The sequence below is a fragment of the Typopeltis vanoorti genome, chromosome 21 (genome assembly GCF_054136105.1).
Source record: "Typopeltis vanoorti isolate ZY-2024b chromosome 21, IOZ_Tvanoo_1.0, whole genome shotgun sequence".
NCBI classification, from domain to species: Eukaryota; Metazoa; Arthropoda; class Arachnida; order Uropygi; family Thelyphonidae; genus Typopeltis; species Typopeltis vanoorti.
In genome coordinates, this window is record NC_143569.1 from 88,820,513 (window position 1) to 88,836,753 (window position 16,241).

The following is a 16,241-nucleotide window of genomic DNA, read 5'->3' on the forward strand; positions in this document are numbered from 1 at the left end:
GAAGCAGAATCCCCCCCAGCACACACACACATACGAGGGTGTGCTGAAAAGTTGTGCTTAATTACCATGAAGGAATTGTGGTAGAACCATATATATCTTATATATCGTAAAAGGAAAAGAAACAATTATTACAATTTGATGCAACATTGGGGTTAAGGGTTTTAAGATATGCTCTTTCTTGTGGTTAACATATCAGTTGCTTTAATATCAATTTTGTTCTATTTTTTTTTTTTATCAGAACTTTTCAGTCCACCCTCATATATATTGATAAAATTACTAAAATAAGGAAAACAACAAAAAAACAAGTTATCAGTTAACCATTGCAAGACAATTAAGATGATCTTCAAAAATCAGTTTATGAATTGAACAAAATAAGCTAAAAATGCAATTTAAAGATTAAAGATAAAGTCATACCATTTAAAGGTCATGATCATATTACATTAAAAATAGTCATAGAAGATAAAATAATAGAACACGGATAACAGTTTAATTATCTGGGCAGCTACATAATAATATAGCTAAACGACAAAGATATAAATGAGAAAAATGAAGAAATTTCAGAAAGTCTGCGGAACAATTAAAAGGACACTGAATAAAAACACAAGACCAGAAACCTAACTTAAATTTTATAAAATAATAGCCACTTTCACTGTATTATATGGTTCAGAAATACGGACTGTTAAAAAAGAAAGATAAAAGTAAAATACAGGTAGCAGAAATGAGATTTTTAAGAACAATCAAAGGATGAACAAAATTAGGCCATATAAAAAGAGGAAAGTCACTAGTCGTGTGCCTCAGGAGTCTTGTTAAAGGGCCATTGCTGTTTAACCTGTATGTTAATGATATTGTGGAAGATTTGAATGGGGATATACAGTTGTTTGCAGATGATGCAAAGTTGGGACAAACTATGAGGAGTAGAGCAGATGTTGTAGCCTTACAAGAAGACTTGAACAGACTGTGAATAGGCACGGGAGTGGGAATTTGCTCTTTGTAGGGATATATTGTTTGAGGTGGAGGAAATAGATCATGGGGGTTATGGTGGATAATGATCTAAAATTTAGAGGACATACTGCCAAAATTGTGAAGACAACACAGTGAATTCTGGCAGAGGATTCTTGTTCCATTGTATAAGGCTCTGATTAGGCCAAGTATGGATTACTGCGTGCAGATTTGATCATCTGGCTTTCGAAAGGATGAAGAGATGTTGGAGAGAGTGCAGAGGCAGTTGACTAAAATAGTTACTGATCTCTGGAATGTTGAATATTCTGCATGTCAGATGACCCTGACATGCAGAAATAAACCATGAGTAGACATATCGGTACACAATAAATAACGGAAAAAACTCGCGTAGAAAGATTATTTATTAGTATAATTTTCGTCTGTGTCACAGGCATCTTCAGTACATTAAGCTCAAAATTAAACACTAACTGACATTTCCAAAAAGCGCCACCTAAGTAGCTGGTGTAAGATAACTAAAAAGGTCAATAACTTTCCTAAAAAAAAAAAAAATAATAATAATAATAATAATACAATAAAAAGTTAGGAAAGATTAGCTGATTTGTAAAGTACTATCTCCCATAAAGGGGATAGATGTAAGCCGTCGGATCTGTTTAAGTTAGGAGAATGAAGTAGAGTTTCACATGTTTCTTTATAAAGGCGTTCCATGAGAAACTGACTTTTGTGAAGAACTCTTGTCTTTCTCCAATGAACTCTGTGTCTAGTGAAGATGGCATGTTCAGAAAGTCCAGACTTTTCAGGTTTAAAGTATTCAATATAAGATTGGTGTTCTTCTAGCCGAATAGAGGCAGATCTTCCCGTTTGTCCGAAATAAGATAATCCACAAGAGCACGGAATCTGGTAGACACCTGGATGATTAAGATGTGGAAGCTTGTCCTTAGGAGAAGTGAGAAAGGTGGAGATTTTTCTAAACGGTCGAAAGGCAACAAAAATATTCAGTTGTTTTAAAACTTTTGCTATACGTTCACTGATGCCTTGTACATAAGGGATAGTAATGCGCGTTATTTCCTCTGTGTTTGAAGAGGAAGACATATTAAAACTACTCAAAGTTCTTTCAATGAAGCAATTAGAGAATTATGATGCCATATTGTATAAGGCCTTGATCAGGCCTCATATGGATTATTGTGCACAGATTTGGTCCCTGGGTTTTCATGGTGATGAGGATTTGTTGGAAAGGATCAAGAGAAGATTCACAAAGTTGGTCAGTAGTCTTTGGAATGTGGAATACAAGGACAGATTGAGAGAATGTAAGTTGCAAAGTCTCATGAATAGGAGGAAGTGGAGAGGGGAATATGATTGAGACATATAATCTAGTCAAGGGTTGTTATCAGGTTGATATAGAGGAGATTTTTCATAGAATGGGAGGAGAGTAGAACAAGAGGCCATTGCTAGAAATTGTATAAGGAGGGTGTGAGCAGAGGAGTGAGGAGAAGGTTCTTTGCATGGATAGTGGTTGGTAAGTGGAATGCATTGCCTGAGTGTGTTGTGAATGTAGACACACTGAATCCATTTAAGGCACGGTTGAATGGGCATTGTGTGCAATAGTGTGTACTTCCCACATTGAGTCTCTGACTCCATGGAGATCAGATGTTAATAATAATAATAATAATTTACCATCTTCACTAAATATTGTGCCTAAATAGCTTTTTACACAGAATTTTAAATTTCAAGATATCTCTAGTTTCTTTTTTCTTTTTTGTGAAAATAAAAAAGAAAGAAAAGAAACTAGAGATATTTGTCAATATTATGATCAAGTGAACCCAAAGCATTAATATAAGGTAAAATAATCAATTTTGTTATAATATAAATAATTTTTTAAATAAATGCAGTGGCAATGTATGTGGCTTTCCCTCTCCCTCCTTTTAATCTGTGATTTTGCATATGTTGCAATCTAGAATTAATGAAGTCTTATTAAGAATAGGGCAATCTTAAGTGTTAAAAGGTTTATTCAATACATATTTATGTGTTTTGATCCTCTTTGTTTTGTGTAAAAAGTAGTGGAATAAGGTGATGTAATTACTGGCACAAAAATTAATTGCAACTATCCTATCCTACATGGAAAAATAATAATAATGTTTCTGAATTCAATGAACTGAGGTAAGAAACCAGACAGTACCACATATGAGCAAAATTACTAAAGGAAAATAAATTTTTTAAGATTAGAGATTAGAAGAGACCAAAAACGTGAATAAAAGAATTAATAAACAGAAGCACTTCAATGTTTTATTTAATGTTTTCAAAACAGTATTTTTTATGTGTAATAAGATCCCTCCTCCCTCATGAAAATATCATTATAGTTTTAAATATATGATAAATTTGTACAGAAATATAAAATGTTTTTAAATATTATTATAAACAAAATCAAGTTCATGTCATGCATATATAAAAATTTGTTTTTATATTTACTACATATACATAATCAACTATAATGTAATAATAGCAAAAATAAATGCTCACATTGTTTAAGGTTGATCCAGGTGTTAAAGTGTCAGAATTGGGTTTTTCTGGTGTATTATTATTGATATTGTTCTGACTAAGATTCATGCCAGCAGTAGGTTCTTTACTGCGCTGCCTTGGACTGACTCCAATTGCACGGAAGTTTCTTTTCAGATGTTCAGGCACAAGTGGACGACAAAGGGATAGCTCTTCTGGATGTCGTATTCCTTTATTAAAAAAAAAAATAAATATATACACACACACACACACTAGAACTTAGCACAATGGTCGGTATCTTAACTAAGAATATTAGCTAGCAGGAAATATTCAAGAAAATAGAAGTGTAAGCAAATATTAATGAGCACTACAAGCTTTATATTGTGTTATTGCCTGAACAAAATTCATCTCATTCTGTGGTATTTTTTTATGTCTGGTGGTAAGGCTTATACGTTTGCTATTCATAGCTATATTTCTTAAGAAAATACAATGTACACTACTATATTCTATGGAGGTGTCACATAATAAATAGGGTGTGCAAGGCAGGTTTTTTTCGTGCAGAGTTGTAAATGATTGGAATGCCTTGCCTGACAGTGTGGTGTCTGCAAGGAGTTTGAATGTGTTCAAGGCATGATATGATGAGCTCTGTGTGTGATGAAAGGACCTCCCAGATGAGTCTTTGACTCCATGAGGTCTTGGGGTAATAATAATATTGTTATTACCCTATTATTACTAAAATAAATTTAATATTTCCAATATTTCAGCAAAGTCAAATTGCTATCGTCAGGGAAGAAAAAACATAAGATACATGCATGCAAGCACTACATTAAGTAATGAAGCATGTCAACTAAGAGTAGGCCTAAAGTCCTAAATAGTGTCCTCTAGTGGGCTAAATTCAACATCCTTGGCTGTGGGGCTGAAGTGTAGAGGATGAGAGGTTCCCAAATTTGGAGTAGTTTCATGCATCCAAATTTATTGAGGTTAGGATAGTTTCCTAAGGCAGAAGCAGACTCAAGGAAAAGTCTTTCATATTTATATTTGCTGCAATGAAGTAGAGTGGCTTTTTTCCAGTTCTATGGCAAATGTCTAAAGCATGGTCAACAAGTTCTGAGTGGTTGTAGTGATAAAAATTAGTTTCCATCACTAAACTAAACTTGGTAAGATGGAAGTTTTTTCACTTGGTTAGACTAAAAATTATATATTTAGTTTAATCCTTTATCCCACCCTGAGTATCTTCAGGATGGGGTCTAACCAAGTGCAAAACTCCCAACATCTTTCTCTAATCCAGAGTAATTTAATAATAAAGGTGTGACACCTTTTGGCAACTGGCATATGGAAATATGACTTCTGCATTGCTTCAACCTTGGTATCACCTCTGGGTCTGGCTCCCAGTGAAGAGATAAAGGGATAAAGACCAATAAAGGTCGAAACCGGTCTGGGTAGTGACCCTTCCCAAAATACATAGCATTATACATGTCCACAAGGAGATGTGTTTTGCATTATGGGATACTAAGGAAAGTGATGTGAACTCAGTCCATCTTTGCCACGAGTTGCCCCATCCTGAAGATACTTCAGGTGCAAACTTTGTTTGTTTACACTTGGATAAAGGATTAAACTAAATATATAATTTAAACTTGGTAAGTTATTACCAGATACTTTTACCATATAAACTTTATCAAAAGGCAAGCAAAATGAAGAGAGAAACAACCCAAACAAATCAGAATTTAAAAAATATATATATATATTTAATCCAAAGGAATCCAAAATGATTCAGAATTCAATAAAAACAATAGCAAATTTGTAGTGACTAGAAGTTTGCTATAGTGAATTTCTTTTGGCAAAGCATTGTCAATTGTAAAATTTTTAAATTTTAATTTTAATGCTTCATAAAATTACATTTGAAAAACTGTTATTCAACAAAATATAAACTATTATGTTCTATGCAAGCAGTCTGATCTTCTTATAATATCAGGCCCATTTCTTGGAAACAAAAGATTCTCTCTAATCTATTTCAACTTCAACACTGACCCAGTTTTTGAGAATGCTAAAGTTGAAACAGGTTGAAAAAATGGTAGTATACAATTTTTTTCTTACATCCAAAATTGACCAGTTGTCTGATAGTCACACAGACACATGCTCATAATAGCTATTGAGAAAAGAAGTTGACACTGATGGCAGGGTCTTCTGAAACCAGCTAAAAGTGGACTATAGCCTCAAAATCAAATGTCCAACAAGACCTTATTCTTGAATCAATCTCTTGTCAAGACCAAGAGTTCCATTTCACATTGTGATTTAGTGATCTTGGAATTGAATTGAAGTAGACTCACTTTTCTTCACAGGTAACAATTTAAATGAGGAAATACTTAATCAAGGATTTGTAATTCCTAGATGCATCAATAGTGAACTTATTCTAGTACTGCCAATTTATGCAAAACATTTTGATAGCTTCTGCTGACCTTGTTAAGCTGATGAAAATTACAATTATATTTTCCTTGGAGTGCTAATTTCACTCAATCTACAAATGTAGTTACTGAACTGACAATGATAACTTGATGCAGAATCTTAGACCAACTGAGAACAGCCATCTCGAATATGGATGATCTTTACAAGTGATGTTGCTGGTATTTTGCTTTGTGAACTAGTCAAATGTAGTGTGCTTTGTATCAGCATTCCGGCCTTTCACTTTGCAGATGTTTTTAACAATAGTATTTTAAACTTTGAAAACATTATATTACTATTATTACATAACACTTCCAGGAAATCCAAAGACTCATCATACTCCACAACTCACCATCTCCACCACTCGAATTCACCAACTACAATGAACTGCAACTACTGTCATCATCTACATCAATGCCATCTACCGTCGACCACCACCACTAATATTTTCACAGACAATCACAAACATTCATACCCACAGTGGGATTCGAACCCACAGCCTTTTTACTTGAAAGCGGATATGCTAACCACTCGGCCAACAATATATAAATTAAAATTTATGGAACTAGACATGGCCACTTATTCTATAAAAACAAGAGCAAATTTGTAGAGACCAAACAGTTTGCTTTAGTGAATTTCTTTAGGCAAAGTATTATCAGAATTGATGTGGCTGGAATTTCCAATAATATGTTATAATGAGCAAGTCTTTTATAGCAGTGTTTGTCTATAACTAAAAGTTGTCTACAAATAAAACATGCTTGCAAGAACAAAACCTTTAACTTGGAATAAAGAACAAGTATAACTGTTTATTATAAAATACAATATTATATAAAAATAAATTCCTAAAACTTTTGAATTGTCCTTTGTAAATGGAACATTAAATCATAAATGTAAATCTGAATTATCTTTTTTACAAATATTATAAAATAAAAGTTTTCCAACCTTGGTGATTAACGAAATAGAGCTTGTCATCAAGGCTGCAAGTCTAAATCTCCAGTAAGGTAAAAATCAGAAGTTTCTATATGGGCTAGCAAGAATTTCCTTGCAAGCTCATATTATTATTATTATTATACAGGCACCTCCATGGAGTCCGAAGACTCATTGTGGAAGATTCAATCTATCCACACAATTTATCATACCTCTCCTTGAACTCATTAACAGAAAAAGCACTTACAACTGACTCTGGCAACCCATTCCACTAATTCACTACTCTCCAAGCAAAAAATCTAGTCCTCACACCTCCCTACTGACCACACCTTTATTCAACTTCCATGGATAACCCCTTGTTCTGGTCCCTCTAGCCAAATGCTCAAACATTTCCCCTGCATCTATTCTATAAAATCCTTTAAGCAACTTAAATATTTCTATCATATTCCCTCTTTTTCTCCTATCAACCAACTTCTGCAATCCACACACCTTCAATCTATCCTCACAGGGAACACTCCGCAGGTCACTCACCATCTTGATCACTCGCCTCTGAATTCTCTCCACCACTTCCACATCCCCAAGAAACCCAGAGGACCAGACTTGAGCACAGTAATCCAGATGTGGGCATATCAAGGCCTTATAAAGAGGAATTACAACTTCTTTATCTCTACTTGTTAATGTGTTCTTCACTAACCAAGTAATCTTATATGCTACTTTAGCAATATTTCCTCTAAACTTTAACTCCCTGTCTACCACCACCCCTAAATGTGATAAATGGGCTTATAATCTATTTATCCCAAAGTGCATAACTTTACATTTCTCGACATTAAACTGACACCCATTATTATTATTATTACATAGCACCTCCAACGAGTCCAAGGACTCGTCGAGGGAGGGCACCAACTCCACAACTGTTTGTCACTACCACTCAACTACGTTTGTCATCTACACCAACGCCATCTACCGCCGACCACCACCACTAGTATTTTTCACAAACGTCCATGCCCACGGCAGGATTCGAACCTGTAGCCTTTTGGTTGGAGAGCAGATACGCTAACCACTCAGCAAGCCAGGCAGCGAAAATCTTGGGGTTCATCCTGGATATGAACCCGGAACCTCTCGCACCCAAAATGAGAATCATACCCCTAGACCAACGAGCCACAGCAATTATCTTTTGCCCATACTGACAGCCTATTTAAATCGTCCTGCAAGCTCTCCAGATTGCCTTGATTAACTATTACTGTACTTAATTTTGCATCATCAGCAAACAACTGAATATTTCCTTTCGGGTTTTTTCCTACATCATTTATGTATAAATTAAACAGCAGTAGTTTCAGCACTGAACCTTGTGGCACACCACTAGTCACCTGCTTTTGCCTCGATTCTGCCCTTCCATATACCACTTTTTGATATCTGTCCAGCAGCCGCCCTCTTATCCACTTAACCAGTGTCATATCTATCCCCCATTTGTTCTAATTTGCATGAGGTATTCTGTCAAATGTCTTTGCAGAATCCAGCAAAATCGTCGTGTAGCCATTTCCTTTATCCAACTGAGCTGTTATGCTATTATAAAAAGTAAATTATGAAGGGATGACCGACCCTTCACAAAGCCATGTTGACCCTCACTCGGTATCATATTTTTATCTACCCATTTTTGGATTCTCTTTTTTACCAATTTTTCTAATACTTTTACCACAACGTCTGAGATATTGATTGGTCTATAATTTGCTACTGTAGTCTTAGAACCTCCCTTATGCAAAGGAATATGCCCTCTTTCCACTCCCTTGGAACTCTACCAGAGCTGAGACTTAAATTAAACAGCTTAGTCAAAGGCATTGGCAGTTCTCTTGCACATATTCGCAAAACCCTAGCTGATATCCCATCTAATCCCACAGCCGTATTTACACTGAGATTTTGCAATATTGTAAAGACCTCCAATTCTTCCACCTCTGTTCCCCCATTAGTGTCTGTCACATAGGTTAAAGCAGTAACCTCACTATGAAGATATATGCTTGCAAAGTGGTCACTCAGTAACTCGACTATTTTATTGGCTTCCATCTCCTTGTGACCATCATTACTCATTAAGGTTAATCTTCCACAGTCATTCTTCCTCTTACTTGCCACATAATAAAAGAACTCTTCGGGATTTCCTTTGGCCTGCTCGGCCAAATTCTTCTCATAATCTGATTTTACCTTCCTTGCCATGAGCTTCTTGTCACCTTTCTTGCCTGAGCTTTGTACTGTTCATGAGTTTGCTAGTCACCTTTCTCATTATATACTTTCCACAACATTTTCTTCTTCTATATATAGAATATAGAATTGTGGAGGGGTCAATTATAATATGGCATTATTAGTATTAAGATGCATGAGCGAAATCAATCTAGTAGCCATAATATTTTACTTCACGAGAAATTATATTTCTGTTTTCATTTATACTTGATCCTAGCACATGCAAACAGAAGTTTGTGCATGAATTATTTTTACATGACAACTATATGTGGTAGCTAGACCCACTGAAGCTGAGATAACTATATGGTCATATATAGGTAGCACAAAATTACAAATATATATATATATATATATATATATAAAATTGATAAAAATGGAAAAAAAATCCTTAGCCCACCCATGGTACAAATGTAGTATAGGTTTATTGATAGCCTTTTGTGGATAGGAAGACAAAAAAAATAAAAATAATTGGCATTTACAAGTATACTGAAAAAAGGTATTGCGTGTCATTAACAGAAAGGTTTATCTGCTAAAAAATGCATCTTCCTTCTTTAAAAATGCACTAATTCAATAAAATATTTATTCAACTATGCACATATACTTACCTAATTCTTTACATAATTTTATTACTGCTGCAAATGTTTTACAAGAAAAGTCAGTTTTTACATCAATGAACCTCAGGTCAGGAAGCTGCAACCTCAATGTCTTGTGCATTGGTGTAAAATGAAGGACAGAATCTGCCTGAACTCCATACTGGTCCAGTGTGGAACGTGTTCGACTGAGCCAAGTGTTTTTTCTTGCCCACCACAGTGCATGATCAGACCAATCAATTGCAACATCTGTAAAAACATTTTGTTAAATACTCGAACAAAAATACTTGATTTATAAAATTGAAATTTATTTTTATAATGAGACTGCTGATTGTACACAAATTTTTTCTTTTAAAAAGATTAAGGCAGATTAACCATGTACCCAATACTCAAATTAGTTTGATCACAAGTCATACAGTTTAGATGACTGAATAAGAAATTACCTCATTATTGTAATAACTCTCACGTGGACTCTTCTGAAATTCTCCCCCCCTCTCTCAGAATGAATTTTACCTCAGCTACATGATTAAATTATTTGCATTAGTTTTCAATTGGACACACAACAGTTATTCAAACACACATCAATTATTCAAAGTACAAACAGTTAAATTCTCCTATATTTGACTTAAAACATAAATGATACAATTAACACATTCATTGTTATACCTATCAAAGTTTTGCAATATTGTTACCTGCTAGCCCAGACATGGCCCCCACGGGGGGGCATATCTAACAAAAGACAAAAAGAAACTTTATAAAATATGAATATGTGCCGAGAGGGACTACTAGCTTTTGCAATTGTTTCCAACCCATTCTCCATCTTTTCAAACTTATGGTTATGCTTTTGAACTTCCATTTTTCGTTCGCCCATCTTGCTTTCTATGCAAGGCGTCGTTTCAATGCCGATGCCACACTGACGTTACCGGCACACTACCCTACCGGTGCATATGCTACGGATGCTGAGAGAATTTTATTTTATTCGTAAAAGAGAAGAAAGCTTTATTTGATAAATTTAGTTGGTTAAGTTGATCTGCAACTGAAAATTTTCTACAAAATTCTTTATTTGAGAAGGATTTGTCTTATTTGAATTAAAATTTTGCTAGTTAGTAAGTAAAAGAAAATATAAAGCTTTATCAGTTATGATTTTTTTTGTATGAAACAAACTTTATTATTATTTTTCAGATTATACAAATTTGAGATATTAAAAATATTTAAATAAATTGCTCTCAAGCAAGCAAAGACATTCTAGTTAAAATAAATAAAATCCAATGTCTGATTCAAAGTACAAACATAAGTATGGAGCTCAGAAGAGGAAACGTAAATCCGAGAGAGAATCGAAAGCATTGTGAGGTCATCAATTCATAACCAAATTTTTAAAATCTGAAAACGAAAAGGACATAATTCCCAGTACTGATCATAGTGAAGGTGGTGATAATGTTTGTGACAGTGAAATCCAAACAGAATATCTGTGTCAAATCGAAACTCACAAAGCAGTCGAAAGTCAAGCGACTGTTACATGTGAACCTCTTGCAACTGAAGAAAAAATGGCCACAAGTGAAAAATCTGCAGAAGGAGTGACCATGGAAGAATATGATACAGTTGATGCTTCTGTTGCAGGCCCCTGTTGAAAAATCTGATAACCCTAGTAGTACTTGGCCCAGAGTAATCGCAAACAACATGCATCAAGAGATAGTACGAACTATCAGCTTTCAAGAATTCCAAAAGATTTATAAGGAAATGCTAAGAGATCTTAATGGTATGAAATTTCAAGATTCTTTGCACTATATGAAAACGAAAGATGAAAGAACAAGAGAACATTTTCCAAGAGAATGGTTAACATGGGGTGTATCGAAAGAAACTCTTTATTGTCTACCAACAAGAACTTAAGAAGTTTAGCCCAAGAAGGATTTTTGTCTAGAAATAAGCCTCGGAAAAAGTTGTATGATATGCTGCCTCTTCAGGAAAATAGTGCTGAACACAGAAAACAATATCTGGCTTGGAAATCCCTTTTGCAGTCATTGAAAGGACATGGAATCGATAAAGACTTATAACTACAAATTCAATATGAAACAAATAAGTGGAGAGCACTTCTGCAACGGATTGTAGACGTAACATTATTTTTATCATCCAGAGGTTTAGTTGGATGAGTGGAAGGGGGCACTGATCACCCCTGTATATAAGAAAGGAGATAAATCTCAATGTGGCAACTATAAGGGCATCTCACTGCTGACGACTGGCTACAAGGTGCTGTCTAACAACATGCTAATGTGCCTCACACCATATGCAGAAGAGTGCCTTGGTGATTACCAGACAGGTTTTAGGAGGAACTGTTCTACAATAGACCAACTCTTCACGATGCACCAAGTTTTTGAAAAATGCTGGGAATATAACTAGGAGGGCCATAATATTTTCATAGACTTTTCTAAAGTCTATGATTCAATTATACGCCCAAAAATGTGGCAAGTGTTAGAAGAATTGGGAATTCCTCGAAAACGCCAAAAAATGGTACAGGTGTGTATGTAGCTGGTTCAAGAGTGAAGGTAGAAGGTGACTTGTCGAATCCATTTCAAGTACAGACCGGTGTAAAGCAAGGTGATGGGCTTTCTCTGATTATCTTCAATCTAGTGCTGGAAAAAGTAATTAGAAACATACAGCAAGTGGTGGGTGAAGTCAACATGGGGATGCAGGTCAGGATTCTTGGCTACACAGACGACCTAAACATCATGGCACACCAACAGGATGATGCAGTGGCACTAGTTACTGGTATTGAGGAAGCTGCAGAAGACATTTGCCTATAGATAAATGCCCAGAAGACGAGGTACCTTTTCATGAGTCACCCTGCTCCTCCAGATCAGAGAGAGAGAGAGCTGCTCAGTTTGAGAGGGTGATGGAATTTAGGTACCTAGGGTCTATTGTGACTGAAGACAACAAAGTTGAAGCTGATGTCCAGAGTCGGGTAAAAGCCGCGAATGTGGCCTGCTACCAAGTGCATCCCCTTTTCGCCTCGCATTTACTGTCTTGGACTACAAAGGTGGGACTATACAAGACTTTCATCAGATCTGTTCTCCTCTATGGTGCCAAAGCATGGACTCTCACGGTGAGGCAAGCTGACCACCTGATAGTATTTGAGAATAAGATGCTACGACGTATCTATGGATGGGTCATGGCAGACGGAGTTTAGAGGAGGCGATCTAATGCTGCCATACATGCTTTGTACAACTCGGCAGACGTTTTGACAGAGCTGCGAGCCCGCCGTCTTCAGTGGCTGGGGCACCTGCACCGTATGGGCCCTGAAAGGACTGTGAGACAAGTGTGGGAGATCCGACCCTGATCAGGGAGACCGAGAAGGAGATGGGCGGATCAGGAGGAGGAAGATCTGCAGGCTGTCAGGCTGGAACGTGGCAGATAGTCGCAGAGGACCATGCTCAGTGGTGTCACATGGTGCTTGAAGCCAAAAGTCCCTCCAGGCTGACAGCGCCCAGGATAAGTAAGTAAGTACAGGTTTAGCATTTGAAGGAGAGAACACAAAGATTGGAGATGTTCATAATGGGAATTTCTTAGGTATATTAGAATTAATTGGAAAGTACGGTGAAGTGATACGACAACATCTCAGCAAAGTTCAACAAAATCAGATGGACGGTAAAAGTATGAAAGGATATGCACTTTACTTGTCGTGAAAACCTGTCAATTCTTTCACAAAATGAGTTTATTGGCCTTTGCGAAGGACAAAGTTCTCCAAATTATTCTAGACCAAAGAAGAGATGCAATTATCTCCCACAATGAATAAAACGTACTAATTCTCAGATACATATCACAAAACCAAGACTCAAGCAAATTTCAAATTAATGAACGTTTCATTGAATTCATGAACTTTACTGGAAAAACTGGAGAAAAAATAACTGAAGAAATACTCGCAACTCTGGAAAAAAGCAGTATACCTCTCAAAGATTGCGGTTCACAAGGCTACAACAATGGCGCAAATATGTGTGGAAAAATAAGCGGCATAAAAACTTGCATTTTACAAAAGAACAAATGTGCCTTATTCTCTCCCTGAGGAGCACATTCACTAAATCGTGTGGGAGTCAGTGCTGCCAAAATCAACCCAGATGTTATAATGTTTTTTGGGAATATAGAGAGCTTCTACTCTTTTTTTGCTCACACTCCTGCACGCTGGGAAGTACTAAAGGAACACATACCACTATCTCTTCAAATTTTTTTAGAAACAAAGTGGAGTGAAAGAATTCAAGCTGTGCACCCAATTGTTAAACATTATCCTGGTGTACTTGCTATATTAGATGTCATTCTCGGAGAGATGGACACAGAATTAACTCCTTCAACACTGAACACAATTAAAGGCTTCAAAAAATATTTCAGATCTTATAAAGGTATGCTAATGACAATGTTTTGGCACAAAATACTAGCAAGTATTGACAATAAGAACATTATTATACAAAGTAAAGAAATATCTCTTGAGGTCAAGTCCATACTTATAAGAGAATTAGTGCAAGAGATACAACACTTACGTGACTCATGGGAAAGTGTTCAAGAAGCAAAATTAGTTGCTGAAGCAATCAGTGTGCAACCTCAATTTTGCAAAAATTGAAAAACTACTGTAGAGCCTGAACAAGATTTCAAAATTTTCGTAATTTATCCAGTATTGGAATTCATTATGAATGATTTGAAAACAAAGTTTGAAGTAGCAGGTAATATATGTGAATGATTCTCATCTATTTTAAATTTCACACAACTTGGATGATGGTCAACTTATCACAAAAGCAGAAAAACTTGTGAATATGTATGAAAAAGATCTCTGCCAGAAGAGTTACTGAATGAAATTCCTTACCTTAAAAGTATTCATAAGATAGTTTTTGACACAGAAACAAGTCTGATGAGACTTCTGAATGCAATTTATGATAAAAACCTGCAAGGTATATTTGCCAATATCTGCCTCACCATTAAACTATTTTGCACAATACTGGTTACTGTTTCTTCAGCTGAGAGATCATTCAGCAGACTGGCAAATTCGTTGAAAACATGGCAAAGAAGCAGAAGTAGCCAAGAACAACTTAATCACCTAGTAATTTTGTGCATCGAAAATGATTTGGCTAAGCGAGTTGATTTTACTGACATTATTGATAAATTTGCGTCTACAAAAGCTAGAAAATATACTTTGAAGTAATTTTGAATATTATTATTAGTTTGTATTATGTACATGTTGACATTTTTTAAAATAAATATTACTTTTGTGTTATCATTTAAACTAATTGATCCTAAACCCTGTAGACTGTTGAGCAACAGGTAGGGGCCCTCCAAAAATCCTAGCCTGGGGGCCTGCTTCAGGATGTGGGGCCATGAGCCCAGATGACCAAGTGGACAGCATCTTATTCTCTATCCAATAGTGTGGGTTCAAATCCCACTGCATGACGTGAATGTTTACGAAACTCTAGGTAGAAGATACTTTTAGTCACCTGCTGCGAGTCGATCACTGTTTTGTTGGAGACCTGAAGAGACTGAAAAAGTATGATGTTTTTTGGTTTCTACAGTAGATTTACCAGATTATCTAACTATTTTTGTTCAAACCCTAGATGTACAATAGATTTACAACCTTTTGTGGATGGGAGGCTCATAAAAAATTGTAGATAGGTTTATAATTATTTGTTGCAAATTGTTTTGTTCAGTATTAATTAGAAAGAATTTTCTTTACTTTTGTAGGTGGTGTCAGAAATACCATGTTTTAATATAAGTAGTCATCTATATACCAGTCACTAAGAAATCCTTGCATGTCACGCCACGATCAGAGTAAGTTGGAAGAAATATCAGGTTAAGCTTTCTGCAACGTTCATAAGAATATGAAAATTAATCCAAAGATTTATCAGCAATATTTCAAAAATAAAATTATGGTGCCAATTACTTAAGAAATTCTGCAAAAATATCAACTTTTGGTGACACTGCCACTCTGCAAAATATATAATAAATTATATTTAAAAAAATTTACAGCAATAAATTACTGTAACCAGTAAATTTGAATGTTTTGAAGAATGATTTTGAATGAAACCCTTCTCTCTTCTTCTGTAATAATAATAATAATAATGTTAATTCTTTATTATTAAATGTAATTTAATAATAAATTTGTTGCAAACCCTTCTCTCTTCTTCTGTAATAATAATAATAATAATAAGTTAATTCTTTATTATTAAATGTAATTTAATAATAAATTTAAATGTCTTTTAAACTATTTTATTATGTAAAATGATATTAAGAGTAAAAACTATTTCCAATTTAATGCATAAATTTATATTAAAATAAGTAATATTATAAAAAGGATGCTTTTAAGGTTGAATGGCTTTGTCATGCTATTTGCAGAAAGAGATCTATGATGGAAAAAAAAAAATTTCTCAAGACCTTTTTTTCCAGGTAGAAGTAAGTTAACCAGTATCAGGTGGAAGAAACAATGTTTGTTTGTTTGTCATTTGTTCCTGAAAACTTATGTTTTGGCTTTTATAAAACAAGCAAACCAATTTGAAAAATAGACATATTCATAAATATAATACATAAAATATAAAAGTTGATGATGATTAATAATAAATTGATTATAGTAGAAAGCAA

At 35.1% G+C, this 16,241-nt stretch overlaps 1 protein-coding gene across 1 annotated transcript in view; it reads right to left on the bottom strand.

Annotated features, from left to right (window-relative positions):
• The window catches only part of LOC150095090 (unc-112-related protein-like), a 170,609-nt gene that overhangs the window by 124,425 nt on the left and 29,943 nt on the right, over positions 1-16,241 (bottom strand). Inside the window, exons 3-4 of the mRNA XM_090411416.1 lie at positions 9,651-9,884; positions 3,475-3,680 (exon numbers count right to left, since the gene is read on the bottom strand). Coding sequence (XP_090267542.1) covers positions 3,475-3,680; positions 9,651-9,884 — 440 coding nt within the window. The remainder of the gene's footprint in view (positions 1-3,474; positions 3,681-9,650; positions 9,885-16,241) is intronic.